At 34.0% G+C, this 27,971-nt stretch overlaps 1 protein-coding gene across 1 annotated transcript in view; it reads left to right on the forward strand.

The window, feature by feature from the left end:
• Positions 1 to 27,971, forward strand: part of LOC114336668 (uncharacterized) — a 97,846-nt gene that overhangs the window by 46,565 nt on the left and 23,310 nt on the right. The window contains exons 7-12 of the mRNA XM_028287028.2: positions 3,905 to 4,294; positions 9,367 to 9,771; positions 14,013 to 14,309; positions 17,359 to 17,616; positions 21,316 to 21,664; positions 24,698 to 24,897. Coding sequence (XP_028142829.2) covers positions 3,905 to 4,294; positions 9,367 to 9,771; positions 14,013 to 14,309; positions 17,359 to 17,616; positions 21,316 to 21,664; positions 24,698 to 24,897 — 1,899 coding nt within the window. The remainder of the gene's footprint in view (positions 1 to 3,904; positions 4,295 to 9,366; positions 9,772 to 14,012; positions 14,310 to 17,358; positions 17,617 to 21,315; positions 21,665 to 24,697; positions 24,898 to 27,971) is intronic.

A 27,971-nucleotide genomic window follows, 5' to 3' on the forward strand; every position in this document is an offset into this window, starting at 1 on the left:
CGACGAAACAACGGATACAAAGGGTCGACAAATTGCGAATCTAATTGTTGGAGTTCTTAACGACTCTGGCGATTTTAAAAACTCATACTTAATTAGTGTAAAATGTTTGGAAAAAACAAACTATGCTACAATTATAGCTAGATTTGTTAACGAATCCCTAACAAATTTTTTTTTACCTGATCAAGTACCATTTGAAAAAATATTATTAATGCTTAGTGATGCCGCCTCATATATGATGAAAGCTGCATCCAATCTTAAAATCTTTTTCCCTAATTTAATTCACTGTACATGTTTGGCGCACGGCCTAAACAGAGTTGCAGAGAAAGTTAGAATTGAATTTCCCAATGTAAACACCTTAATAAATAATGTAAAAAAAGTATTTCTGAAAGCACCACTACGTGTACAGGTATATAGGGAGATGCTTCCCGATATTCCTTTACCACCAGAACCAGTATTAACCAGATGGGGAACTTGGCTTAAAAGTGCTATATTTTTATCTGAACACTACGACGACATCAAAAGCGTTATTTCAAGTTTTGATCCGACTTGTACCGCTATTGATAACTGTCAAAATATTTTTAAAGAAAAGTCTATTAAAAATCAATTGTTGTATATAAAATCGAATTTCGATATCATTGAAAGTTCAATTACAAAATTAGAGGCTCAAAATTTATGTCTTCACAATAGTATGTCTATTGTTGATTCGGTTAAACAGAAAATAACAAATCTGAATGGGGAAATTGGAGTAAAAATTAAAGATAAACTTGATGACGTTTTAAACAAAAATGAGGGTTTCACTTTATTGCGTTCAATAAATAATATAATCAATTTTGGAAACTTCGATGAAAATATTAATATGGATCCGTCTCTAATAGCAAAGTTTAAATATGCCCCAATTACATCTTGTGACGTTGAGAGATCTTTTTCTGCCTATAAACAAATATTAACAGATAGAAGACATAATATTAGTTTAGAAAATATGAATCAATATATGATTATTTATTGTAACAATAAAAATATGTAAATTTGTTTTATTGTACTCTTTTTATAATATTAGTTTAGAAAATATGAATCAATATTGTAACAATAAAAATATGTACATTTATTTTATTGTACTCTTATTTATCTTGTGGTCAAAATAAAATATTTTGCCGTTTTATTTGTCACAAAACCTGAAGTTAAAAAAATATATTAAGAAATAATAATACAATTTGGTTTAAATTCAAACCTATTTATTTATTTTTATTATTTTTTATTTATTTATGTATTTAACGTAAACCATAAAATTATTCATATAAAAATAAGTGCATATATAAATGCATATTTGCATGTTAATTGTGCATATTCAGCTTGTTTTAAAATGCATATTGCATGCATATTTTAGACATTTTTTAGTGCATATTTTCCAGTCTCTATTTATCATTTATTTTTACAATTTTATAATTTATATATTTTATTTTAGAATATAACATGAAAAAAATCAGTATTTCTTAAGGATTTCAAAACGCAAAAAATATACAGAGTGATTTATTTAAAATAAGCGAGTTCATTGGATTTCCAGAAAAACAGAAGATTTGACAATGTAATTATCACTATAATATCGGTCGCATTAAAAGACCCTTACCTACCAAAATCGATAAAAATCATTCTAGCGGCTTCCAAAAAATTACCGTGTTGCCATACTTTTTTGCTACCCTGTATGTATCATAAATATGGGGGTTATTTATGGCGCATTTTTGCAAATTTTGAGCTAAACGAATGAAACTTGGTGCAAAGATTGAGAGGCGAATGGAAATACAAAATTAGACATTTCTAAATTCAAAATGGCGACCAATATGGCCGACCACCAATCCGGCACATTTCCTGACCTATCTAAAAACCTATTTATATAAAAAAGATAAGTTTAATTTGAAAAGCTCGTTATATAGTCTGGAGATGTGGCTATAAGGAGAATAGGTACCTACTTACTATCGTTTTTTAGAAAATTATGGGTTGCCTATATTTAAGGCGCCAAATTTGACATAGGTAGCTTTGAACTAGATTTTCTCAAAAATGGCTTCAACAAATTTGTTTATTTTTTGATATATTTTAGATGCCCTATCGGTTAATTGAATGACATTAGTCAAAATATGGCTTCCGGTTTAACCGGAAATGAAAAAGTCTTAATTTTTTAGACATGCCCTATATATTTTTACATATTTTGAAAGAATTACCTTACCAATTACATAAAATTCGTTGCTGTAACTTAAAAACTCGAAAAGTTACAGTAAATAGAATTATGCTATAATCTCGTGGGTCGACTCTCACACATAGAAGCGCGATCATAGCAGCGGCGCATAGAAATAGAATTATATGCAAATATCATGTAAACTATTAATTTCTCAGACAAAATGAACTAATTTGAAATGAAAGTATGACTAATATTCTATTGATTTATGCAATAATATATAGGGTGTTCCCCGAAAAATCGCAACGAACATGTTCTAAAAATCTACTGAAAATTTTACAAAAATATTTTTATAAAAGTTGCAGGAATTAATTATGCGTAGAACTATAAAATATTTTCAAGTATACAGTTTGTCTCTAAAATATCAAAATAACAAGCGGCTTTGTTATCTTTTATACAAGGTGTCCCAAAAGTAGTGGAACGGTCGAATATTTCGCGAACTAAACATCGGATCGAAAAACTGAAAAAGACGTGTTCAATAATTTTCAAAAATCTATCCAATGATACCAAACACCAACCCCAACTACACCCCCTGGAGGTGGGGTGGAGGGTAACTTTAAAATCTCAAATGGAAACCTCTAGTTTTTCTTGCAGAAATGGATTCGTTACGTAAAAGTAAGCAACTTTTATTCAAGACATTTTTTCGAACTGTGGATAGATGGCGCTATAATTGGGAAAACCGATTTATCCTGATACCATAGGTAAATTATAGAAACGGTCTAATATCTCGAGAAATACACTTCCAAATGAGAAACCAAAAAAAAGTTTTTAATACTTTTCGAAAACCTATCGAATAACACTAAACATGACCCTCCAACCCACCCCCTGCAGGTGGGGTGGGGGGTAACGTTAAAATCTTAAATAGCAACCCCCACTTTTTATTACAGACTCGGATTTTTCATGAAAAATTAAACAACATTTATTCGAAACATTTTTTAGAATTGTTGATAGATGGCGCTTTAATTGGAAAAATACGATTTATTAGCGCCATCTATCAGCAATTTTAAAAAATGTTTCGAATAAATATTGCTTAATTTTGCATGAAGAAATCGAATCTGCAATAAAAAGTGGGGGTTGCTATTTAAGATTTTAAATTTACCCCCCACCCCACCTCCAGGGGGTGGGTTAGAGGGTCATGTTTGGTGTTTATCGATAGGTTTTCGAAAAATATTAAAAACTTCTTTTTTAGTTTCTCATTTGGAAGTGTATTTCTCGAGATATTAGGATAAATCGTTTTTCCCAATTATAGCGCCATCTATTCACAGTTCGATAAAATGTCTTGAATAAAAGTTGTTTACTTTTACGTAACGAATCGAAATCTGCAAGAAAAGCTAGGGGTTTCCATTTGAGATTTTAAAGTTACCCCCCACCCCACCTCCAGGGGGTGTAGTGGGGGTTGGTGTTTGGTGTCATTGGATAGATTTTTGAAAATGATTGAACACGTATTTTTCAGTTTTTCGATTCGATGTTTAGTTCGCGAAATATTCGACCGTTCCACTACTTTTGGGACACCCTATATAATACCATTATCTAGTACGATAACGATAATAATAGATCGGCACGCCAAAGTTCTCAGGCGGTCCTTCCGCCTAGCGTTTTTATCTCTACTTCTTAAATAAATATCTAGTTATTTATTAAACGTAAACAAGACGATTAATTTTTTTTTTATTTTTTTAGGTGCTATAGTAGGTCCAACAATAAACTGTCTTTTGAAGCACCAATTCCAGCTCCTGAAAGAATCCGACAGATTTTGGTATGAAAACGATCTGCCTCCAAGTTCCTTTACAGTAAAGCAGCTAAACGAAATCAAGAGAACAACATTATCCGGACTGATATGCGCCAATACGAAGAATCTAAAAAAGTTGCAACCGAAAGCGTTCCTACAAGAAGATTTGTTTTTAAATTCTAAAATCAACTGCGATCAATATCAACTGCCTGCATTGTTGGAATGGAAAGAAGAAGAACAGATACCCGATCTCACGGACGAGTTGTTAAAAGAAGCCCTAAGTAAAGCTCAACAAAACTTGTTGGAGAGGAGGAAGAAGGAATATGAAGTTTGGGCACAAGGTATAAAATAATGTTTAGTTTAATCGGCAAGTAATTATTATGCATAAATAATCTATGTAAACTGCATCCCTTATGTACCTTTCGCATAAGATTTCCATCGTTATCAAGAGAAATGATGTCAGGCTAATGGGCCGGAAAGCCTTCGGTAGGGTGTAATCCATCCTACCTGGTATTGGTATGAAGACCACACGTACCTCTCTTCTTGTCTAGGAATATATCTCGGAGCCAAGGAGGCTCTGAACATTCCCACTAGGTGCAGTAAAAGGGGATCCAGTCCCCACCGTAGTAGGGCTGGATATATGCCGTCAGGCCTGGTGACTTAAAAGGGGTGAAGCACGATATGGCCCATCTCACCTTTTCCTCACTAATTAATATTCTAGCAAGATGTCAGTCATTCGGTGTGGGTATTATTATTTCTTCCATCCAGTTCGGTGCTTTTGAGGCACTAGAATCGGGGAAGTGTGTTTTCATCAGGATCTCAGCACTTTCGCAAGGATTGGAAGTTTTCCTTCCATCTTCCTTTGTTAATATGCCGATGTGGATCTTTTGAGAGCGCTTTTTGTATGCTGGAAGCCTGCGGAAAATCTGCGATTTCTTCGCAGCATGCTCTCCAAGCAGCTCTTTGTTTTGGTCTGCAGATTTTCTTAAACTATCTGAGGTTTAATTATTAATGTATGTATATTGTTATGCTCTACTTTACCTCTTTTATTAGATTTATTAGTAAATTCTTAATTTAATTAATTACTCAATTAATTTAATTGCTGCTTATGTAAACAAAACCAAATTCAAATTAAATTTTCTAATAAACTTTATTCTCAGGGCTAATTTTGTATTCGATGCAATACCTTTAATTCGTGGTTTCTAGTATCTCTGGTTGCTTACTTCTTCCAGGATAAGACAGGGAAATTAAACACATTCAATATCATATAAATGTAATCTATTATTTATTTATCCAATATGCCGTATAAATAAGATTTAAAAAAATACTAAAATCTAAATTTGTTGCAACATTTTCTTACTTAATAAATCAAGCTTTAGTTCTGATGTCTCCTTGTTTTAACAAAACAAAAATTATTTAAATAAATTATTATTTATTCATACTAAATTTAATAAAATTTACTTTTCTCCTTTTGAATTGATTACTTAAAGTTGGAATGACTAAATGAGTTATATAACTATTCAATACAAAAAATAAGCATGTATGGTGTGGATGTAAACAAGCTCTCTCCGTTTCGACAAATGATTTGACTAACCTTTTTGTTTCTTCACTCCTTCTTTCCTCAGATTGCGCTGTCTTTGATTCTCTCACACGTACTCCTTGGATGTTGCGAAAAGGTCCCTCTCGTCCAACTGCTTCAAAACAAACAAAACGAGGGCTCGCTCGAGTTCTCCTCAGTTTCTCCTTGCTCGATATCTTGTCCAAATAGATACCAATCAGCTACTCGTTCTAGACAGAATAAAGGAATCTTCCTCGGACACAGGAAAATTTTACTTCTCAACCGGTCAACAATTTCGTTTCCACTTGATTCTGCTCGCAAAGGCCGATTTCACCACTTTACACTGACTTCTCACTTTTCAAAAACTGGACTGTTCTCTCCCGATATTCATCACATAGTGACTATCTTTTCTCTCTCAAATTCAGACTCCACTTTCTCATCCCTTCCATCGATCTTTCTCTACCCAAAACATTCTTACTTTCCTTTCCTAAGAAATCAACTTTTGTATCCAACTTTCCATTTTGTTAAAATTCTAAGAGACATCAAATTACTATCGTTTTTTCAAAGAACTAAACAAAAGGCCTTACGTTCTAAACTTAATAAAATTTGTTTATCGTTTTAAACCTTCTACGAATTATTTACAAAAATCCTATTGATATTCACAAAACGAAATAACATGCACTTTCCAATATTTTCGGACCATTGTCCGTAAATCCTTTCAAAAAAACCGATTAACGAAAACCATATTAACGATTTCACCTTCCCCGAAAAAGCACTGTTTATTAACTAAATTAGACTCTATACAATTTTTGGTCAATTTTTGGAATAAAATCTATGATCTCGTGGTCTCTAATATAAATTTGTTTTCTGAACTTTTCCAAAAAACAATTCTACAACAATATATGATATCGGTTCACAACGTTCTTCGACGTCTTCCGATTTCCAATCTCCATCTCGTTCTGTCATGCCATAGATCGTCCTCGAGTTCTCTGTCTCTGATTTCTCTATCAACTCCTTCTCTTCAACTTCTTCTAGGCCTTCCTGGTCTGCGCTTTCCTCTTTGTTGCCATTCGAGGATCTGTCTTGGTATTCTATTCTCCGGCATTCTCCTTACGTGTCCGTACCAGGCCAGCTGAGTTGTTTCGTCCTGATATCGTCAACAATAGTATGTGTAACCTCCATGATTTCTCGGACTCTCTCGTTTGTTATTCCTGCCGAACGGCGCCAGAAGTCCATTTCTGTTGCTCTAATCATTTGCTCTGTTCTGTGTTTTATGGGCCAAACTTCGCATCCATATGTTGTTATGCTTTTTATTATAGTGTTATATATTCTTCTTTTATTTTCCTTAGAGATGTTTTTATCCCACAGTACGCTGTTCAGTAAGGATATGCCTTTCCTTCCTTGTATATTTCGTTCCTTAATAGCTGCATCTAATTTCCGTCTTGAGTGATCTTTGCTCCCAGGTATTTGTAGTCTTTACATAATTTTATTTCTTGATTTTCCTCTCTTGGTCTCCTCCGATACTCATATATTCAGTTTTTTTCTATATTTACTTCTAAACCCCGCTCCATAAACTCTTCTAATAGTTTCCGCATCATGTAACTAAGATCTTCAGAGTCCTGTGCGATGATCACCTGTTCATCCGCAAAGCACAGCGTGTACAAAGTTGAGTCCGTTAGTGGTATGTCCATATTCGTACATTTTCTTTTTGTCCATTTGTTGAGTGCGGCTTCGAGGTATATTTTGAATATTGTTGGTGAGATACAACATCCTTGCCTTAGTCCTTTAGTTACTATGAATCCAGGTATTATGAGATTTCCCCTTTTAATTCTTGTTGTTTGTTGGTAGTACAATGTTTTTACGGCTTCAACCAATTCTATATTTACATTAGTTGTTTTCACCAGTGCCTCCCATAATTTAACCAGCGCACTGTGGTTCCAAATTCCGAAAACGTGGTCATGAACCTTTAAAAGTATACATTGTTTATACATTTTGGAATTACTTTCGTGCTCAAGGGTTTTTGACATCGCTGATAACGAATCTGACATTATTTTTTCTGAAAAACAAAATGGCGGATCCAACATGGCGTAATGAAATTAAAAATATCAATCGAAACGAAATTTTTTTTGTCAAGTTTGTTAGGTTAAAGTCGCTGATTACAAAAATCTAACATTACTTTTTTTTTAAAACAAAATGGCGAATCCAATATGGCCGAAAGAAATTCGAAAATTTTATTTTAAACGCATTTTTGTTTAAAATTTTATATTATAAGGGACTTTTGAAACTGATGATTGCCAATACATTTTCATTATGAAATACGATATTCAGAACCTACTACCTATGTACAGCCGCCCCATACATACTCAACAATCGCCAGAATCATGTAATATGCGTCATTTCCCACTTTTGTATTCAAACAACTGCCAGCAATGCATATGCAGTTATAGGCAGCTATACCAAAGTGATTCTGTATCTTCTTATTATATGTTTTAAGATTAACAAACATTAGTCGCAAAATTATGCAGAATTTTGTACCTTTTGAATGTATCTATACAAAATTTTGATTATTTCAAGTATATTTTCACTATTTATGCATTAACAAATTTAAGGCATTTATTGTTACGAAATCTTAAGTTAACTTACTTCTTACATTACTGCATACTTAAAAGGGAAGAATCTGCTTTACAGCGATAAAATTTATAAACTACAAAATGCTTTACCTGCGTATTAGGACTCTACGATAGTATGAGAAAACAACTGTAAACATGAAAATCCCTAAATAAGGACTTTTTTCCCCTCATGACCACCTCTTCAGCATTTGGAAGCACTGTGCAGCGGGACACTATCATAATATTATGCTTTTCTAAGGTCTACAAACATCTAAGGTCTAATTAATAAATATCTCAATCCTTTTTGAGTTTGATGCGTTTTGCTCTATTAAAATCTGTTATTGCTGTCTTTCTAAGGTGTTCCAGTTCAACGGACCAGCAAGAGTTGGTTTTGCGACTTTCCTGGACCATCCTTGTCGAACAGGATTTTTTATAAGCGTAGCCTATTTTCTTTTGGGTAAATACCGTGTATTTTTTCAATTCTGTATTAGTTCCCGTAGTTAAAGCCTTTTCATTCCGCAGGTCATTTTCTAAGAGGCGGTTGTAGAGTTCTACATCCGTCCTATACTACTAGGGTCGCGAGATTTAATAAGGCTTTTTTCCAGATTAATAGTATGGGTCAACCGGCGGTGATCTGATATAGAGATGTCCTCTGTGACCTGCCAGATCTGAATTTTGTTATATATTTCTGCTGTTGCTAGCGTGATATCTATGACTCTTTGGCTACGAGCATTGATAAATGTAGGTTCCATGCCTCAATTTAAGATATAGAAATCTTTTCTAATAATATAGTCATAAAGAGACTTACCTATAGCTTTGTTATCTTTGCTGTCCCAGTAGATGGCAATATCAGTTATTGTTTATATAAAACTCTAATTTACTACTTTAGTTTAATTAAGAGTAAGAATAAAATATTAGCAATATCGTTTTGGACTAAATTATGAATTATATATTATATATTATAATAAAACTTCGGCAATAAGATAGGTAGTAACCTCAGTGGTCGTACCCAACTCATGGAAACCCAACTCATCGAATCCCATCTCCCATACGTCCAAATCGTATACGACTCTATTCAAATGCACACCAACTCGAATACATATTAAGGAAAAGAGAAAATAATGTACATACATACATGGAAGAATATTTTTAGAAATTGAATTACTGATGACATGCTATTTTATGTATTCTACACTATCACTAAATGGTATAGAATAAGTATATTTTAATCATAATTTTATTTCAGGTGGTGGTGTAAATCCAAAATCTCCTCAAGGTACAGCTGTAGCTTTCAGCCAAGCTAACAAAGAAGCACTAAAACTAGCTAATACTTCTCTCCTGTTCGAATTAGCTTCGAATGAAATAGTCAATGGTCTAATGCATAGAAGAAAAAGACGACACCTGATTATTGAATCTGAAATACCTATACTACGTAACGAGGTTACTGAGAGTTTGCAAAATATCGATTTCAGCAACTTACCACAATTTGGTCAAAATGTACACGATGATTCTGAATGTGATGAAATTGGTCCATGTGATCCTCAATATCCGTTTAGAACTTACACCGGCCACTGCAATAACTTGAGAAATCCTGGATATGGCAAGGCTTTGACAACATTTATTAGGCTTTTACCCAGTCAATATGAAGATGGTAAGAGCATTCCTTTAAGAAATATACATAAGCCATAAAGTGCAGTCAGTGAGGATATTTGGTTCCGAATTCCATCCTACTGCATCAATTTACTTTATGTTTTTACTGTGAAGTATGGAATAGCTCAAGCAACAAAATCTACCCTATATCCTCTATCGCTTTTTTTCATAAACTTTCCATATATATTTTTGAAAACTCAATACTTTTTGAGTTATTCGTGGCTGTAAATTTTCCATTTTCATTGAAAAATAACATCTTTTCGGACGGTTTTTGGCGAATACCTCAAAGATTATGCATCTAACGAAAAAAAATATACAAAACATTTTTGTAGCTTAGGAAAAGTCAAAGAGATTCGTTTCTTCATAAAGTTTCTAGTTATATGAAATGAATAAAAATGAATTAAAACAAGAGATATGGTAGGTGAAAAGAGATTTTTTTCGTGCATGCTCAAATCGGTTAGTTCAACTTAAAATAACAGAGAAATGGTCGATTTTAAGGGCATAATGCTATCAATATCTTTTATAGTACTTGAAAGGACCTTTAAAACAAGCCCTGTTAAATGTCGATTACATTCAAACTAAGCGAGATATGGTGCAAAAGAGTTGATGACTAATTTATTTTAAGATAAAATGCGAAGTATATTTAACCCCTCTTCCACCAGATTAAAATGCATCGTTTTACTTCTATAATACCTTTTACTGTAGTGTTACATATTTCTATGTTCAAAAAATTGGACGGGTTTAAAATTCATGGTTTTTGAAATAAATAAGATTAAATTATAGAGCAAATTTTAAATTTTCTTAAAAATCTTTCTTTTCTCCATGTAACTCGTAAATGATAAAGAATTGTTATCTGAAAAAACCCTACATTTTTGTACTGTACCTTTTTTCGTATCTCTTATCATTTTCGAGTTACATGGAAAAAAAAGGAAGATTTAAAAAAATAAAAACTCGCTCTATAATATTATTATATTTATATATTTCAAATAAAATCTAATTTTTTTAAATGGTCTAAAACCATTCACTTTAAACTCGTCCAATTTTTTGAACATATAAATAACACTATAATAAAAGGTATTGGAGAAGTAAAACGATGTGTTTAAATTCTGGGGTGGATGAGGGGTTTTTTTCATCTTTAAATGGTGGGGGGGGGTCTGGAATCTTCAAAAGACACCTCAGTCCAGAATGCCGCCTGACTGACCTTAGTGCAGGATTCATTCTTCGTAGCCCCAGCGATAGTTCCCGAGGTACTTTAACGCTCTCTCGTCGCCGAGGCTACGCCGAATGCCTACTTGCTAAACCAGACCCTCCTCTGTCATGCAGCGCTCCGAAAGCGGAATAGCCGCTACAAGGTCGACATCGCTTCCGAAGAACTTTACCTTCATTTATCCACAGACTGTAAGCAAGGAGGCCCTTCTTTTTCCCCCTTTCCCCCTTTTTTTTTGGTCCCAAAATTGGGATTTTGTTTTCTTTTTTTTTGAGCTACTTTCTCACAGTCTGTCTCATACAATCTAACTCACCTATTCGCCTTTCATCAAAACTTATTCCCTTTACCTTCTACTTACAATATATTTCTCTCTCATCCCTATCGTTGGTACACCTGTTTTTCCTCCACTTCTTTCTTCTTGATTACTACACGGATATAGTTGTGTATACTAGTCCAACCAGATTTATTTTCAATCATTCTCTCAATCATTTCTCGCACTGTCACAAAATTCACACCTGTCTCTCTTTCCATTCTGTTCCTTTCTACTATCCATCTGTTGCACTCTAGCATCGTATGTGTAACGGTGTCCGGGTGTCTGCTAGACAGGTGGATGAGGCGTTAAATATACTCAGTTTTCCTTAAAATACAATATTAGTCATCCATTTTTTACACCATATCTCGCTTAGTTTGAATGTTATCGACCTTTAACAGTGCTCGTTTTAAAGGTCATCTCAATCGCTACAAAATGTATTTGTAGCATTATACCTCTAAAATCGACCATTTCTCTGTTATTTTAAGTTGAATTCACCGATTTGAGCATGCACAAAAAAAATTCGTTTTCACCTACCGTATCTCTTTTTGTATGATAATCAGAAGATTTATGAAGAAATGAATCTCTTTTTTTTTTCAATAACCTACAAAAATGTAGTTTTTTGAAGTTATACTTGTTTAGGTACGAGGGTAAATTTTTCATTTTACTGGGCGCATGCGCACACCGACAGTATGGTATAAACTTTATACGGGATCTGATTGGGTGTTAAAATCATCTGTCAATAATTGTTCAATATGGAGATTTTGAATAAACAAATTAATGTTGTGTATATTAGTTTTTATTGTTGTGATGGCAGAGAACAAAGCAAGTTTTAAAAGCGACAGGTACGTAATAATTGTAAATGTTTCGGTATCCTAATAAAAAATATCATAGTTACCTACCTACCTATTTGGAAATTTTAAAAACAACCTATCAAAATAGTATGTAATGCTTTGATTTACATAATTTGATTACCATCAAAATTTCTATCAATATTCACCTAATATATTGTTTTCTTACTCTATGTTTTGTTGTATTTTAATATTTCTTTCAATTCTAAATAATTTCAATTCAAAATCAAAATAATTTGGTTAATTCAGAACCGTCAAAAGTTTAATCCGTTAGTTAGTTAATCTTCGCACATGATGAAACATGGTCTCCGTGGGTAAAAGTTTAAGGTGAATGAATTTCAATACTGACTGCGCTGATAAGCAGGTTCGAACCCCAATGGAAACTTTTATTTTTTTTTAACCAGAGTATTATGCAGCTGCTGCATTTTCGTTTTGCAAAGAAATTGAGAATGTTTATACATTTTTAATTCATTTACTCTTTTGAGTATTAAGGAATCTTTCTTGTTGGAGCTTTACCATGCTGAGTAGATGAGTTGTGAATTATTTAAAATTCTCTCATCTTAATTTTCTCGGCACCTGTATGACTTATAAATTGTAAAAGTCTCGGGAGGTGTAACCAAAGAAAGTATTCCACCTGTTGTCAATCTGGTGGTACGGAGGCGATATTTATTGTCGTTTTCTGCGCTGCTTCGATTGATAACTTAGTTTGTTTTCCGGTAGATGGCCCTAGTTCATCCGTGACATTTCTTTCTTTGCAATTCGGGAAGGCCCTAAGCTATGGTAAATGGTTGAAGCGGAGAGAAGAGGATATGGGTTTACTGATGAGGGGAAAAAGATCTCCGAAACCGGTATAGACTCTTCCTGCACTCTCCACTTTAACCAGAGTATTATACAGCTGCTGCATTTTCGTTTTGCAAAGAAATTGAGAATGTTTATACATTTTTAATTTTTTTATTTTTTTATACATTTTATGATTGTAAGTTTATTTATTATATAATTTTTTTTTTCAGAAAATACGTATTTAGTTAAAAATTTTTCCTACATTGTTCAGAAATCATTTGTGGCATTTTTCAATGTGTTTGTTTGTGTGTGTTTTATTCTTTTATTATTTTAATTTTTGGCACTGTTTTAATAAAAAAATTTGAGATGTAGTAAGTATTAAAATTAGTTTAATATTTAAATAAATATAAATAAACTGTTTAAAGTATATTAATCTCGTTGAAATCGTATACTAGAAGTATAACTTCTTACGTGCGTAAAAAGTACACACGCATTCTTTACGCATTTTCTCTTTAGATGCATAGTTTTTATTGTATTCGCAAAAAAACGTCCAAAAAGGTTGTCATTTTTTAATGAAAATGGCAAACTTTCAACCACGAATAATTCAAAAATTATCGAGTTTTCAAAAAAAAATTATAGAACAGTCTTTCCTTAGAATTAGGTTTTCTTGCCACTTCCGTGGTTATTTTGACCATAAATTTTCCATCCCCGCGAAGGGGTAGGAACCACCTCCAAGATAAAAGCTCACATCGACATACGGTGGACTTTACACTAGGAGATAAGTAGAGGCTATTCCTAAAATGTCAATAAAATCCATGCAGTAGGAGAGAATTCGGAGCTAATATCCCGTTTTTGCTCTCATTGGCTGGCGTATAAGTAGCTTTTGATTTTTAGATTTTTAAAGGTACGTATCCATCACGCTGGTGCTCCATGCTCCGTGCAACTACTCAAATGGATACGATATGCGCTCCCCTACATGTAAACCGCCATTGATTGTATCGCCGAGGGTGAGCGCCGAGCTGGAGCACCAACGTAATGGACATGAGTACGTTCCTTTACAGTCATTTTCGATTTTTATGTAAATTTATTTTTAGGAATATCAAAAGCAAGAGTTACCGGTGTAACAGGATTCGCCCTTCCTAACCCAAGAATCGTATCAAGAGTGATCCATCCAGATATAAGTAACCTTCACTCGAGGTATACTCTGATGACGATGCAGTATGCTCAGCTGGTAGATCACGACCTTACGTTGACTCCCATCCATAAAGGTTTTGAAGAATCTATCCCGGATTGTCGGTCTTGCAACAGTCGTTTCACCGTACATCCGGAATGCGATCCATTGCCTATTCCAGCTGGTGATGATTATTATCCAGAGTTTAACATTACAACGGGTAGTTATTTTTTATTTATTCAGGCCTATTCTGTAACTACAAATCGAATAGAGGTCAACAAGTCGGATCGGAATTTGTAGGAATTGGTATTCTGTAACTCTTCACGACCTCTAGGTGGTGAGGAGGCTCTACTATTAGCCAAGGCAACGAAGCATTAAACTTAAGAATTTTGTGCAGTAAAATGAATCGTCATGCAACTTTTTGCACTCACTTCGGGAGAGTATCAGGAAATTTTGTGAACTAAATTGATCTCCGGGAGATCAAAATTGAATATTGGGCCTAAGAAAAATGCATTTTCAGTGTGCATCTCGAAGAGATGGAAAATGAAAAATTTATAACTCGAAAAATAATGACGGAAATGAGTTCAACTCAATATTTTTACTCGAGTGGTTTTGGGGGTCGCTTTGAACGAATTTTATAACGGCGATGGTCTCCGAAGTACCTGGTACCCAGGGTACATGGATTTTTGTTATAATCTTTCAAAATCAGTCAGCAACCATTACTCGACGAATTTGGGGCCGCTGAGCATGAATATCACAACGGCGATAGTCTCCGAGCTAACTGGGGCACAGAGTGGAACTCGTCGCCTGGAGTTTTATTTATTCGCGGTGTGCAAGTACTTGGAAGGGAATTGAGAAACGATCGTGCGTGAATAGCGGAGAAATATTGCAACTTTCTTAAATAATTCATATTGTCAATTGAAATTCTCAAATTGACGTACATTTCATATCTACTCTCATTGAAGAAGAAAAATTATATGTTGCTCCACAATATTGATATGATATGCAATTATTATAAAAAGGTGAATTTAGTTAATTGTATTTTGCTTGCAGTACTGCATTTTAATAACTAATTTTATTTACTACATATAATTGTGTACGTTTTAATAACATAATCCACCAAATAGAACAAAGCCCGTCTCGAAAACTAAATTATGAAGATTATTTATCTCCAGTAAACTGTCATTTAAGTAATATTCGTGCGACAGACTTCCTTACTAAAATAGACCACCTTCAGTGTGTACAAAACAACTGGGGGAGTTATCAGAAATTATATACGGATGGTTCAAAAATGGAAGGAAAAGCTGGATATGCTATATATTACCCACAAAAAAAGTATAAAAATAAACAACAGATTACCTGATAAAATGACAATTTTCACAGCTGAACTCATTGCAATCAAAGAAGCATACAAAATATGTATTAATCAAAATGAACTCAATTATGTTATATTTACAGACTGCCAAAGCATTGTAAAGAAATTGAAATATAACATACATAATTTTGCAGAAAATTATATCATTAGTGACATCATAGCAATGAACAGTGAAGCTTTGAAATCGGGCAAAAATATAATATTGTGCTGGATAAAAGCACACATTGGTATAAAAAACAACGAAATAGTAGATGATCTGGCTAAAAAAGCAACAACGAAGGAATCCGCTCTGCAAACCTATCAACTTCCTATGGGAGACATAATTTCTATTATCAGATCTATCAAACGGACGAAATGGCAGGAACAATGCAATAATTCAGACAAAGGAAATTATTACAAAATAATCCAGCCTACACTTCCCATCAAGACATGGTTTAATCAAGTTTCCAATAGAGGATTTATCAAAACTATTTGTAGAATAAGAAGTAATCACTGTCTGACTCCAGTCTACAAAAGAGAAATAGGACTTGTAGATAATGATGAATGTTATTTGGAGAGCTAGCTGATCTACAACATATGCTGTTAGAATGTCCTTTACATTTTATTGAAATATCAAATTTCTATACCAATCTAGTTCAAGTTAATGTACAATTTCCTTTTAATCTTATATACCTTTTACAATCAAACAATCTAGATGTTTATAAAATTTTATACAACCATGTTAATTGTTTAAAATTAAAGCTCTGAAAATAATAATAATAATAATAATAAAATAAAATAAAAAGTTACTAAGAAGATCTAAACCTCCGAGAGGTTGAATCGGGTTTAGGTCTTAGCGTAGTAAAAAAATATATACAAAAAGTACATAAAAAACAAAAGAAAAAAAACTAAATAAAAAAAATATAAAAAATATAATAAAAAATATAAAAAAAAAATTGTTGAAAAATATATATTAAAAAAAATAAAAAAAACAAAGTAAAAAAAAACTTAGTAGTAGTAATAGTTTTAAATTTAGATGCTAAGCATATATTTTGTAAAAGAGAGAATTCAAAACACATTGACTGGCCAGTTGGTTGCTTAAACCAATGCCAATAAAACATAAACAAACACACACAATAACATAACCTGAATCTTATTTTTTCTTCTTATTATTTTTTTGGACTATGCCCTTGACAATTATCCAGTAACCAGGACTAATATAATTGGCCAATATAATTAAAAGTGCGAATAAAGTTGCAGAGCGTAGAAATAGGTGTCGCTTTGCCGAACTTGCACGGTCCCAATGATCATTCAAATCAGTCAATAACTATTACTCGGTGTTATTGGGGGTCGCTGAGCACGAATTTCATGACGGCGATGATCTCCAAGCTACCTGGTGCACAAAGTGGAACTCGTCGCCTGGAGTTTTATGTTAAAATCATTCAAAATCAGTCAGTAACCATTACTTAAAGGGTTTTGGGGTCGCTGAGCATAAATATCATGCCGGCGATTGTCTTCAAGCTATTTGGTGCCCAGAGTGGAACTAGTCGCTTAGATTTTTGTTATGTTCATTTAAAATCAGTTACTAACCATTACTCGGGGGGTTTGGGGTTGGCTGAACACGAATTTCATGTCGGAGGAACTACAGGTTCAGGTGATGTTCGTGCGGAAATGCGTCCAACCTGCACTCTAAAAATTTTCAGAAAGGAGACTCACTCAAACGAAGCAGTTAAAACCATTTTTAAGACTTTTGTAATCATTTAAAAAAAAAAAGGTGTATTTACTGGAGATTAGTATTTGTTGTTTTTCAAGTGCCCTGTCCGTTGCGAACCTTGGCTATTAACATGGCAATTCTCATCTTGCTTACGGCATATCTGAATTCATTTAATATGCAAAACTTAAAAATCTATTGTAGGAGAGAGGATGTGTCTACACTCAATGAGGTCGTTGCCTGGACAACAACATTTTGGACCAAGAGAACAAATCAATATGAACAGTGCTTTTCTGGACGGATCTATGATTTATGGAGAGAACCCTTGTAAGGCTGGAATGTTAAGAACAAATGGTGGTCTCATGAATTATACAATCCATCCTATAAGAGGAAAAGATTTGTTACCACAGACTCATAAGCATCCTGAATGTAAATCCCGATCTGGATTGTGTTTTATTGCAGGTGAGATATAGTTCAAATTATAAATAAAATAGAAATTGTAACGTTTCGTATGTGATCTTTATATTATTACTATGGTCATTCGTAAAATAAAATTCCCTATGCCATTGAAAGAGATTGCGATGTGCTGGGAGAAATCTGGCAACGTTACGTTACACGTCAACTCTCCCTCTCTCACCCCACTACTTTCGCCTCACTGCATTGCTCAATGTCGGCCTAGCAGCCTTGTAACGTGGTAGTTCTTTTAGGACGACAGACTCAGTAAAACACAAGTTAAAAATAAAATAAATATATTAAAAATAATTATATACAGTTTAGAACAAATAAAATAAAATATAATTCCATCTTCTGCAAAGGAAAAACAATACTCAACTTTATTACAGTCATCCGATCATAATAGCAACATTAAAATAATACGATAAACAATATATAAGTACAATAGCAATCTCGCTACGTTAAATCAACGTAGCCCTATATGCCGATCCGGAGATCATTCCTCGCTACTACCGCCTACTGCGATATCGATCGTGCCAAGACCCACGTCACTCCTGTGGCGTCTGCCTAGGCATAGTACCACCTCACAAACGGTGCATCTTTGCCAAGCCAGCTGATGCTCGTTCAATACGCGAGCAGCAGCTGTTGAGTCATGGTTAGTTCAATACGCTACCCACGACTCATCTTCTTTCTCATTCTCCTGGTTCGCCTTAAATATGCTCTCGCTGCCACTACTCCTTCGATTTCCCCCAGCGGTGCTATGAAAGAGGAATGCGCAAACACTGACACTCCTTCGGTCGTCTATGGTATTGCAGCTCATCGCTTGCCGAGGTATCATATCGTTACAGCCTTTGAAGATGGAGGTCCCCGTCACTATTATAATCGAATTATGAGATCCTATATATTAATAATATAGGTATATAGGAGAAATCGTATTTTTTTCAATTATTGCTCTATAACTCCGAAGATTTAAACTTTAAAACAAAAACACTCAAATAAAAATTCACCGAAATTAAATTCTGCATAGAGATTTCTTTTTCCCGATTTGCTCCGACGAAAATTTTCCTCGGAAAATGCGGATTTTCCCAGCAAAATCTCTAATTTTCAAATAAAGTTTTAGGAAAGTAATTATTAATCAATAATTAAATAACTTAGTGACATCAAAGCTTTTTTGGTATAGATTGTAATTCCAGAAGCCGGTGAAAACTAAACGAATATTTTAGCAACAATTCAATTGTTAATTAACAATTTACGATCGCAATAATAACCAAAATAATCATGATACATTGATCAAACTTATTAAGATTATAAAGATGAGATGCTTATTTAATATTTTATCGACAAAATATAAATTTTTCGTTTTTTTGCATAATCTTTAAATTTTGAAAAAAAATAGTTATAATACGCTGGTCTAATTAGTAAAGTACAAAGAAAGGTTATTTACCAGCAGTTTTATTGCTGGAATCGAATATTATAATCCTATAGATTAATAATATACATGTGCAAAGTCCGCAGATAGTGTGCTACTTTTTTTATTAACAAAATGGCGCCCCCAAATCGTGTTTTTTTTTTCAATTACTGGTCTATAACTCCGAAAATTTTAACTTTATACCAAAAACACTCAAATAAAAATTCACCCCAATTTAATTCTACATAGAGGCATGTTTTTCCCGATTTGCTCCGACGAAAATATTCCTCGGAAAATGTGGGTTTTCCCAACAAAATCTCGAATTTTAAAATAAATTTTTTGGGCAAGTAATTATTTATCAATAAATAATAATAACTTGGTGAAATAAAAGCTTTCTTGGTATAGATTATAACTGCAGAAGTCGGTGAAAATTAAACGAATATTTTAGCAACAATTCAATTGTTAATTAACAATTTACAGTCGGAATAACAACCAAAATAATTATGAGACATTGATCAAACTTAGAAAGATTATAAAGATGTAATGCCTATTTAATATTTTGTCGACAAAATATAAAGTTTTCATTTTTTGCATAATCTTTAAATGTTTATAAAAAATAGTTATAAACAAATTAACATTTCTCAGAAATTGGTTATTATATTAAGAAAAAAAAAAAGACTTAATATGCGTATTTCAAAGGTCTTGAGAATGAATGGCCTAAAATTTTTTTACAGCTATTTGCAAAAAAGTTATGATACAGCAAAGTTAACATACGATTACTCCGTTGTTTAAAATTTGTTTTAATTGTTTCAAAGCTTAATAGTGAGTTTATGGTACAAAGTAATTACTCTCAAAAAATACCAAACAATAGTTCAATGGTTTTCTTTTAATCAAAGATTAAAAATGTTTTTTTTGTAACTTTTAGCGCGAAAGTAGGTTTGATACAGAGCCGTGGACGGGTAATAATACATAATTTTATTTATTAACTAGTGCACGTCGCGCGGCGGTCGTCGTTTCCAGTGAAAATTTTAGCTACGGTACTGTATTATTCTACTTTCGCGCTTGTAAATTACAAAAAAAAATATTTATTATCTTTAATTAAAATATAAATATTAAACTAATAATCGATATTTTTTGTAAGTAATTAGCTTGTACTTTAAACTGACTTTTACGCTTTGAAAGAATTAAAAAACATTATAAACAACGTAAGAATCGTATGTTTAGTTTGCTGTTTCATAACTTTTTTGCAAATAGTTGCAAAAAGTTTTAAAGCGTTCATTTACAAGATCTTTGAAATACGCATTTTACTTATTTTTTAAAATTTGAATATAATAAAGACTTTCTGAGAAACGTTCATTTGTTTATAACTATTTTTTTAAAACATTTAAAGATTATTCAAAAAAATTAAAAATTTATATTTTGTCGACAAAATATTAAATAGGCATCATCTTTATAAGATTTCAAAGTTTGATCAGTGTATCATAATTATTTTGGTTATTATTGCGACCGTAAATTATTAATTAACAATTGAATTGTTGCTAAAATATTCGTTTAATTTTCAGCGGCTTCTGGAACTATAATCTAAACCAAGAAAGCTGTTATGTCACCGAGTTATTTAATTATTGGTAGATAATTACTTATCTAAAACTTTATTTGAAATTTAAAGATTTTGTTGGGACAACCCGCATTTTCCGAGGAAAATTTTCCTCGGAGCAGATCGGGAAAAGCATGTCTTTATGCAGAATTTAATTTCGGTGAATTTTTATTAGGGTGTTTTTGGTGTAAAGTTCAAATGTTCGGAGTTATGGAGCAAAAATTGAAAATAACACGATTTGGGGGCACCATTTTGTTAATAAAAAAAGTAGCACACTATCTGCGGACTTTGCATGCCTATATTATTAATATATATAATCATAAGCTTCGATTCCAGCAATAAAATTGCTGGTAAATAACTTTTCCCGAAAATGGCCTATTCTCCAATAATCAGCCTAGACTAGTATATATAAATAGTAAATAGTAAACAACGCACGCAACGCGTATATAGTATAGAGTATAGGTATATCTTTGGATGGAGAAGAAGAGATATTAGTAATTTATATACTGTAAGTTGAATTGCGTATGAGTTCGACCGAAGTTATAATGGTTGGAGGAGAGATTATAGAGTGTATACCGGAAGGCGCTTGCTTCGCAATAAATTTTCACTTCAGTCGGCACTACCCCAGAGTGCCTTAATTTTTTTTTATTTTAATATATACTAAGATTTTTTTAAAACAAGAATTTTTATGAACATTCTGATGTAGGCGATCCAAGAGCTTCAGAACAACCCGCACTAACAGCATTACATACAGTCTTCATGCGAGAACACAATCGAATATCAGATTTCATCAGGAAGATTAACCCACATTGGGACGAGGAGAAAATTTTCGAGAACGTCAGAAAAATAGTCATAGCATTGTTCCAGCAGATAACCTACAATGAATTCTTGCCGAGGATTTTAGGTTGGAATGCTATGAATGTGTATGACTTGAAGCTATCTCCAAACGGATATTTCAAAAGTTATAATCCTACCTGTAATCCAACTATTGTCAATGAGTTTGCTGCTGCAGCATTCAGAATTGGACATTCTTTATTGAGACCTCACATACCAAGGTAAAGACTGCTCCTACTACTACTACTACTATCGGTTTACAGCTATCTCCGACGCCATTCTTCTCTGTTTAGCCATAGACCTGGATTTATTTCTCTTTCCTCTAGTTCTTCTTCAATTCCCTCCCTCCAGCTTCTTCTCGGCCTTCCTCTTTTCCTTCTCCCTGATGGTGTCCACGCCAAAATCTGTTTAGGGGTCCTATCATCTGGCATTATCTGTATATGGCCGTACTATATGAGTTGTTTTGTTTTTATGTCATCAATTATTATTATATGTGTGACTCCCATCATTTCTCGTATTCTCTCATTTGGTATCCGATCTCTTCTTGATTTTTCTGCTGCTGTTCTCCAGAAGTCCATTTCTGTTACTAGTAACGTTTTCTCTATCTTTGATTCAGTGGCCAAACTTCACTGTCATATATAACTATACTTTTAAGTATGGTATAGTATATTATGAGCTGTTTGTGCGCTTAAGATATTGTTTGGTCCCACAGAATGCCGTTCATCATGGATATGGCTTTTCTTCCCTATATGTTTCTGTCTTCTATAGCAACATCAAGTGTTCCATCTTGATTTTTCTTAAATAAAATATTTTTAAGTTAAAGAAAATATCTAATAGTCCAAGTTGTGGGTGAAAAATAGGTCGATTTCAGGATATAATTTAGTAATTCAGAATTTCTTGCGACCTATCAGGTGTTGTAAAGGACGATGCCTTCTGATTACGAGGAATAACTTGTACTAAAATGTTTTCTTTCTCTTCTTCTTCCTGCTTCCTTAATGGGTTCGCGCCTCTTCCATCTTCGGATGCCTCCCCATCATATATCCAGGTTGTCACTCCATCTCTTCCTTGGCCTTTCTACACTTCTTCGGCCGTTTGGTGATCTGTCTCGTGCTATTTTCACCAGTCTTGCTTCTCCCGTTCTGCTTATATGACTATACCATTATTTTTTTTCTTTTCAATGTCCAGTCATTTATGTTCTCTATATTACATCTTTGCCTGAGGACTGTGCTACGTTGTCAGTCCCATAATGATGTTCCTATGGTATCTCGGACAATTTTCATTTCACACATTTCCATCAGTCTTTTTGTCCTTGTGATGTCAGGTCTTGTTTCCGCAGTGTAAGTCATATTAATTTGGCCTATAGATCTTGGCGTTTGTTTCTGTCCGTAGATGAGTGTTTCGCCAGATAATGTGTTTAAGACATCCTGTTATTCTGTTGGCTTTGTTTATTTGTTGGGCAACTTCTGCTTCTGTATCTCCATAACTGTGCATTAGTACTCCCAGGTAGCTGATACTTCTTTCTTGCTGGATTATTTTGCTGTCCACTTTCAGCTTGAATCTTATTGGATCTTTAGAGATTACCATACTTTTTTTCTATTTGGTGATATTGTCATGTTGAACTTGCTTGCTGTGATATTAAATTGATATAAAAGTCTCTGAAAGTCATCTTTACTCTCTGCAATAAGTATGGCATCATCTGCATAGCATAGGGATAATTATATGCTATAGAGATAATTTCTTCGCCCATGCTGTACCATATACTCAGGTTTTTGACTTTATGAATAAATTCATCCATGATGAGATTAAACAGGAGCGGTCTCCTTGACGTATACCTCTTTCCACTGGTATCGGCTGTGTTAGTTTGTTATTCATTCTGGCCTGTATGTTATTTCTGCTTTATATGTTTTCAGTAGTATTGGTAATATCTGACTCTATGTTTCGTTTCTATAAAAGATGAATTACGTCACTCAGCTCTACACGGTCGGATGTCTTTTGTAGATCTCTGAAGCAACAGTAAGCAGGGACATTGTATTCTAGTGATTTTTTCAAGACTTGCCTGACGACAAAAACTATCTTTCAAGAACCCTCTTTTGAAATGTTCTTTCCATCTTTACATTATTTGTTTTTCTTCTGTTAGCACGGTTCCATTTTTGCCTTTTATATTCGGCATCGTGTGCTCTTTCTTTTGTCTACGTTGTTTTAATGAGCCGTAGAAGAGTTTTTGGTTTTCTATATAATTTTTATGTCATTTTTTGTCCAAACCTCTCCCATGACCTTTCCTTTCCTGCTTTCACCGCTATTTTAACCTCTTTCCTTTTTTCTTTATATGCCTCGTAATCTTCCGGGTGCTTTATACTTAGGTATCTCTTTCATTTTTCTTTTTTGTTCTTTATTTTCGCTCGTATTTCGTCCACCATTCAGTTCTCCTCATGTTAGTATTTGCTATTTTTGCCTTCCCGCAAGTTTCCTCAGCTGCTATGATTATGGTGGTTTTGAGATATATATTCTCATTTTTCTTCTATATTTGTATTTTTTACCGTACCTTTCAAAATATTATCTAATTTTTCTTGGAATTGCCTCTTATATATTTTCTCTTTAATTTATAACTTTTTATTTTTTCGTTTACTATCCTTCTTCTCTTGTCTTCCTTTTCCTGTTCTCATTCTTATTATTACTAGACGATGGTCACTGCCAATCACTGAGTCTGTTTTCAATGTCGTGCCTTGTAATCTTTTCCATTTGTTGCTGCTCACCAAAAAGTAATATTTCTCGTTTTTGCTATGTATATTTGTGTACTTCTTTATGTTTAAATTTTGTATTTGTTGTAACAGGTTTGTTCTCCATACATATATCTATTATTTTTTCACCATTTCTGTATAGTATTTCTTCCCCTTCTTGTCCCATGCATTCCTCTATTGCGCTGTTGTTATTTCCGACTCTACCGCTTAGATCTCTTATACAATTATATGTTTTCCCCATTATCAATTTGCATTTGGAGCTCCTCGAAAAATGTATCTTTCTCTTCCTTTCTTGCATCTTCATTTACTCCGTAGACTATTATTATTGTCCATATTTCCTCGTCCATCAGTTTTATTTTCACTGATAATATTCTCTGGTTAACATATGTTTCTTCTATAACGTGCTGTAGTCTTTTCTGTGCAATTATTATTCCAAGTCCTTCTTTTGCTCTCTCCTTTGTATCAGCTTCTACCTTTATAGTAATAATATTAAGATATAACTTATTTTTTTTTTAGAGTTAGCCCTACATACGAAGTCGTCAATCCACCAATTCTACTAAGAGATGGTTTCTTTAAGATGGATATGATGATGAGGGAAAATATGGTAGACGAAATAACTAGAGGACTTATCTCGACTCCAATTGAAACATTGGATCAGTTTATAACAGGTGAAGTAACCAACCATTTATTTGAAGATAGGAGAATACCATTTTCAGGTAGGTTACAAAGCATGTTTATTTTAGAATTCAATTGTATTGATTTAGTTCTTGAAATATTTTTACCATGCATACCTTCTCCTTCACTCTCCTTCGAGTCGTGAAATTGAAAAGGTCAAAATGTCATCAATGATAATGCTGTTTGTAGGTCATCATAAAATTTTTCAATTTCTTCATTCGAGTGGTTAGTCGTTGGAGCATATGTCTGGATTATCTTAAGGTTATATTATCTTAAGCATTCAGTTTGAAGATGAAGTACACAATTCTGGGACTTATGCTAGTAATTTTAGTTATATTCTGGGTGTGCTTTCTATGTATATAATGAATCCTACTCCACCATTTGAAGTGTCTTCTTCTCCTCTAAAATGAAATAAGTGTCCCGATTTAAGAGTAATTTGAGCTTGTCCTCTTCGTCTGATTTCGCTGAGGCCGATGATGTCTCATTTTATTGTTTTCAGCTCTTCTTCCAGTTCCATCATCTTCTGGTCCGATATAATAAGAGTTCTAACATTGTATGAGGTGATATGCATTTGTCGTTCTTTGTGATAGCCTGATCTTTTCCGGGGATTCTTAGCACCCTCTGCTCCAACCCTTTTCCACCCGCTACCTTGGCTGGGGGTGTTACAGCCGCCGGAGACTGAGAACCGTTCAGTAGTTTCGTCTTTCATGGAAATTTTCCTTTGGGGTTTTCAGCCATTAAAACGCCAGGCTAGTGCGTGTTGGCGAGTTGGTTAGGATGTGGAGGGAGTAAAGGGTGGAGATGGGAATGCTTTGGGTTTGGACATGGTTTCCCTGGTAAAGGGATGCTGGGGAAATCCATGAGCTCGCGTAAGGCAGGTGTGCTATTCCTGAAGTAGATCTATTCCCTGCCGGGATCGCAGAGAAATATCTACCCGCTACCGCGTGTGCCAAATACATATGGGCCAAAATTTTCTTCTATGCAAATTGGGGCTGCTTGCTAGACGTCTTTTTCGATTTTCGTTAGTTCATGATGTTTTAGATTATATCTAATTATGATTGCTGCTCCCTCCTCTGGGATTTTCTTCTGCATCAGGATGAGCTGCGTTGTATACCTTATGCGAGGTGATTTTAAATTGTGCACTGGCGAATAAGTGAGTCTCATCGATCTATCTATTTACGGGTACAATTATGTTACAATAATTATTCAATTAACAGAATCTTGCCGTATTCCCGTCATCCTTTGCCAAACTTCTTTGTCCAAGGCACCATCTTATTGTAAATTGCTGTCATAAATCGATCTCCTGGCGCTCTCATTCCACGACCTTCGCAGTCTACCCCAATGTCTTCTTTCTGGTGGTCTCCACTGAAATATTTTGTTTAGGCCAACGTTCGTCAGACATTCACACTAGGTGTCCAAACCATTTCCATAATTTTCTTTCTATTATGTCTACTACCGTTTTCTCAACGCTCATTCTTTTTCTTACTTCTTCGTTAGTTTTCCTTTCCCGTCTTGAAATTATTGCACTTCTTCTTATACAGTGATGTGCTTGCTAATAACCGGCAGAATAACGCAAAAGATGGAAAACATAATATATTGCGAAGTAAAGAGAGATGTATTTTATAAAATGCTCCTGTCAGAGTGACAGTTATCATATTCCTTCTATACGTCTAAAGTTGAGAAACTATGTAATGTAATGTTAATTTATACATTTATATCGATAATTTCCACCTCTACTAGTTTCATCTCCCTTTATTTATTATATTATTATATTAGCGCGCTCATCACTATAATCCATTTCTACGGGTAGTTGCCCTTTTTTCAGATCTGCTTTGAGAGTCCATACTTCCCAGCCATAACACAATACCGACTCCACTATTTCTCTGCCCAGCCTTTTCTTGTTTTTATTAGAAATACTCTTATCCCACCAAAATGAATTCAAGCTTCCCACAATTTGCCTACCTTTCCGGATTCTCTGCTTCCCCCAATCCGGTTTTATCAAACAATGCTCTTAGGTATTTAAATGCTTTCACCTCATTAATGTTAACGTCATCATTGACAGTGATTTGAAACCGAGCCTCGCTGTTTACTACCAAATACTCTGTTTTTGTTAGGCTCCTTTGCAGTCCCTACTTTTGATACATACGAGTATGGTCAGGATACAACCTTTTCATCATAAATTCTATAAATTCTAGATCGAAAGCATCCTGAGCTTTCACGACCTGATCATCTGCAAAACTAAGAGACAAGAGTGTGTTGTCATTAACTGGAATGCTCATTCCGTCACATCTCTTCTTCCAGCGTCTAAGGGCTGCCTCAACGTACAAATTAAACAAAAGAGATTATATTACAACCCTTTCTAAGGCCTTTTGTGACATTAATGGAATGCGACAATATCATTTCCTTTCAAACTTGTACTGCATTATTCCTGTACATTTCTATGATAGTCTGCAAAGGGTGGTTACCAATATTCAGATCTTTCAAGGCTTCCCACAACTTAGTTCTAGGAACCGTGTCATATGCCTTTCCTAAGTCAACAAAAGCTAAGTGTAATTCTTGTTCTACGGATACAAACTTTTCTGCCAGCTGTTAGTTCCAGTTCCAGTTAAGTACCAGTTCAGTACCAGATCTGTCTGGTGTGAATCCACTCTGATTTTCTCCTATTTCATGACATGTTCTGTCTAATTTTATTGTTTAATATTTTGCTAAACAGGCGGCACATAGTACTATTTACACTTAAGCCTCGATAATAGTTTGGGTCTTTTCTATTACCCTTTTTATAAATAGAAACTAAATGAGCCTTCTTCCACTCCGATGGCAACTGTATTTGGTTGCAACAGAAATTCATAATCTGTGTAATTCTGTTTATCAGACAGGGGTCTTCTGCATTCAGAAGTTCGTTTGACACGGATGTTTTCTGAACTAGGTGATCGGCCGTTTTTCATTCTGAATAACGCCGATCTTGTTTCCTCTTCTGATATATCGATGCTTCTATCTATTCCTTTGTTAATTGATTGGGGGTTCGTACTTGTGTATTCTGGTCTATTTTTGGTAAGCAATTTTTCGTAGTGGTTACTCCATTCGGGTATAGGGATTAAATATATGTGATTACTTT

Source organism: Diabrotica virgifera, chromosome 8 (genome assembly GCF_917563875.1).
Source record: "Diabrotica virgifera virgifera chromosome 8, PGI_DIABVI_V3a".
Classification (NCBI taxonomy): domain Eukaryota; kingdom Metazoa; phylum Arthropoda; class Insecta; order Coleoptera; family Chrysomelidae; genus Diabrotica; species Diabrotica virgifera.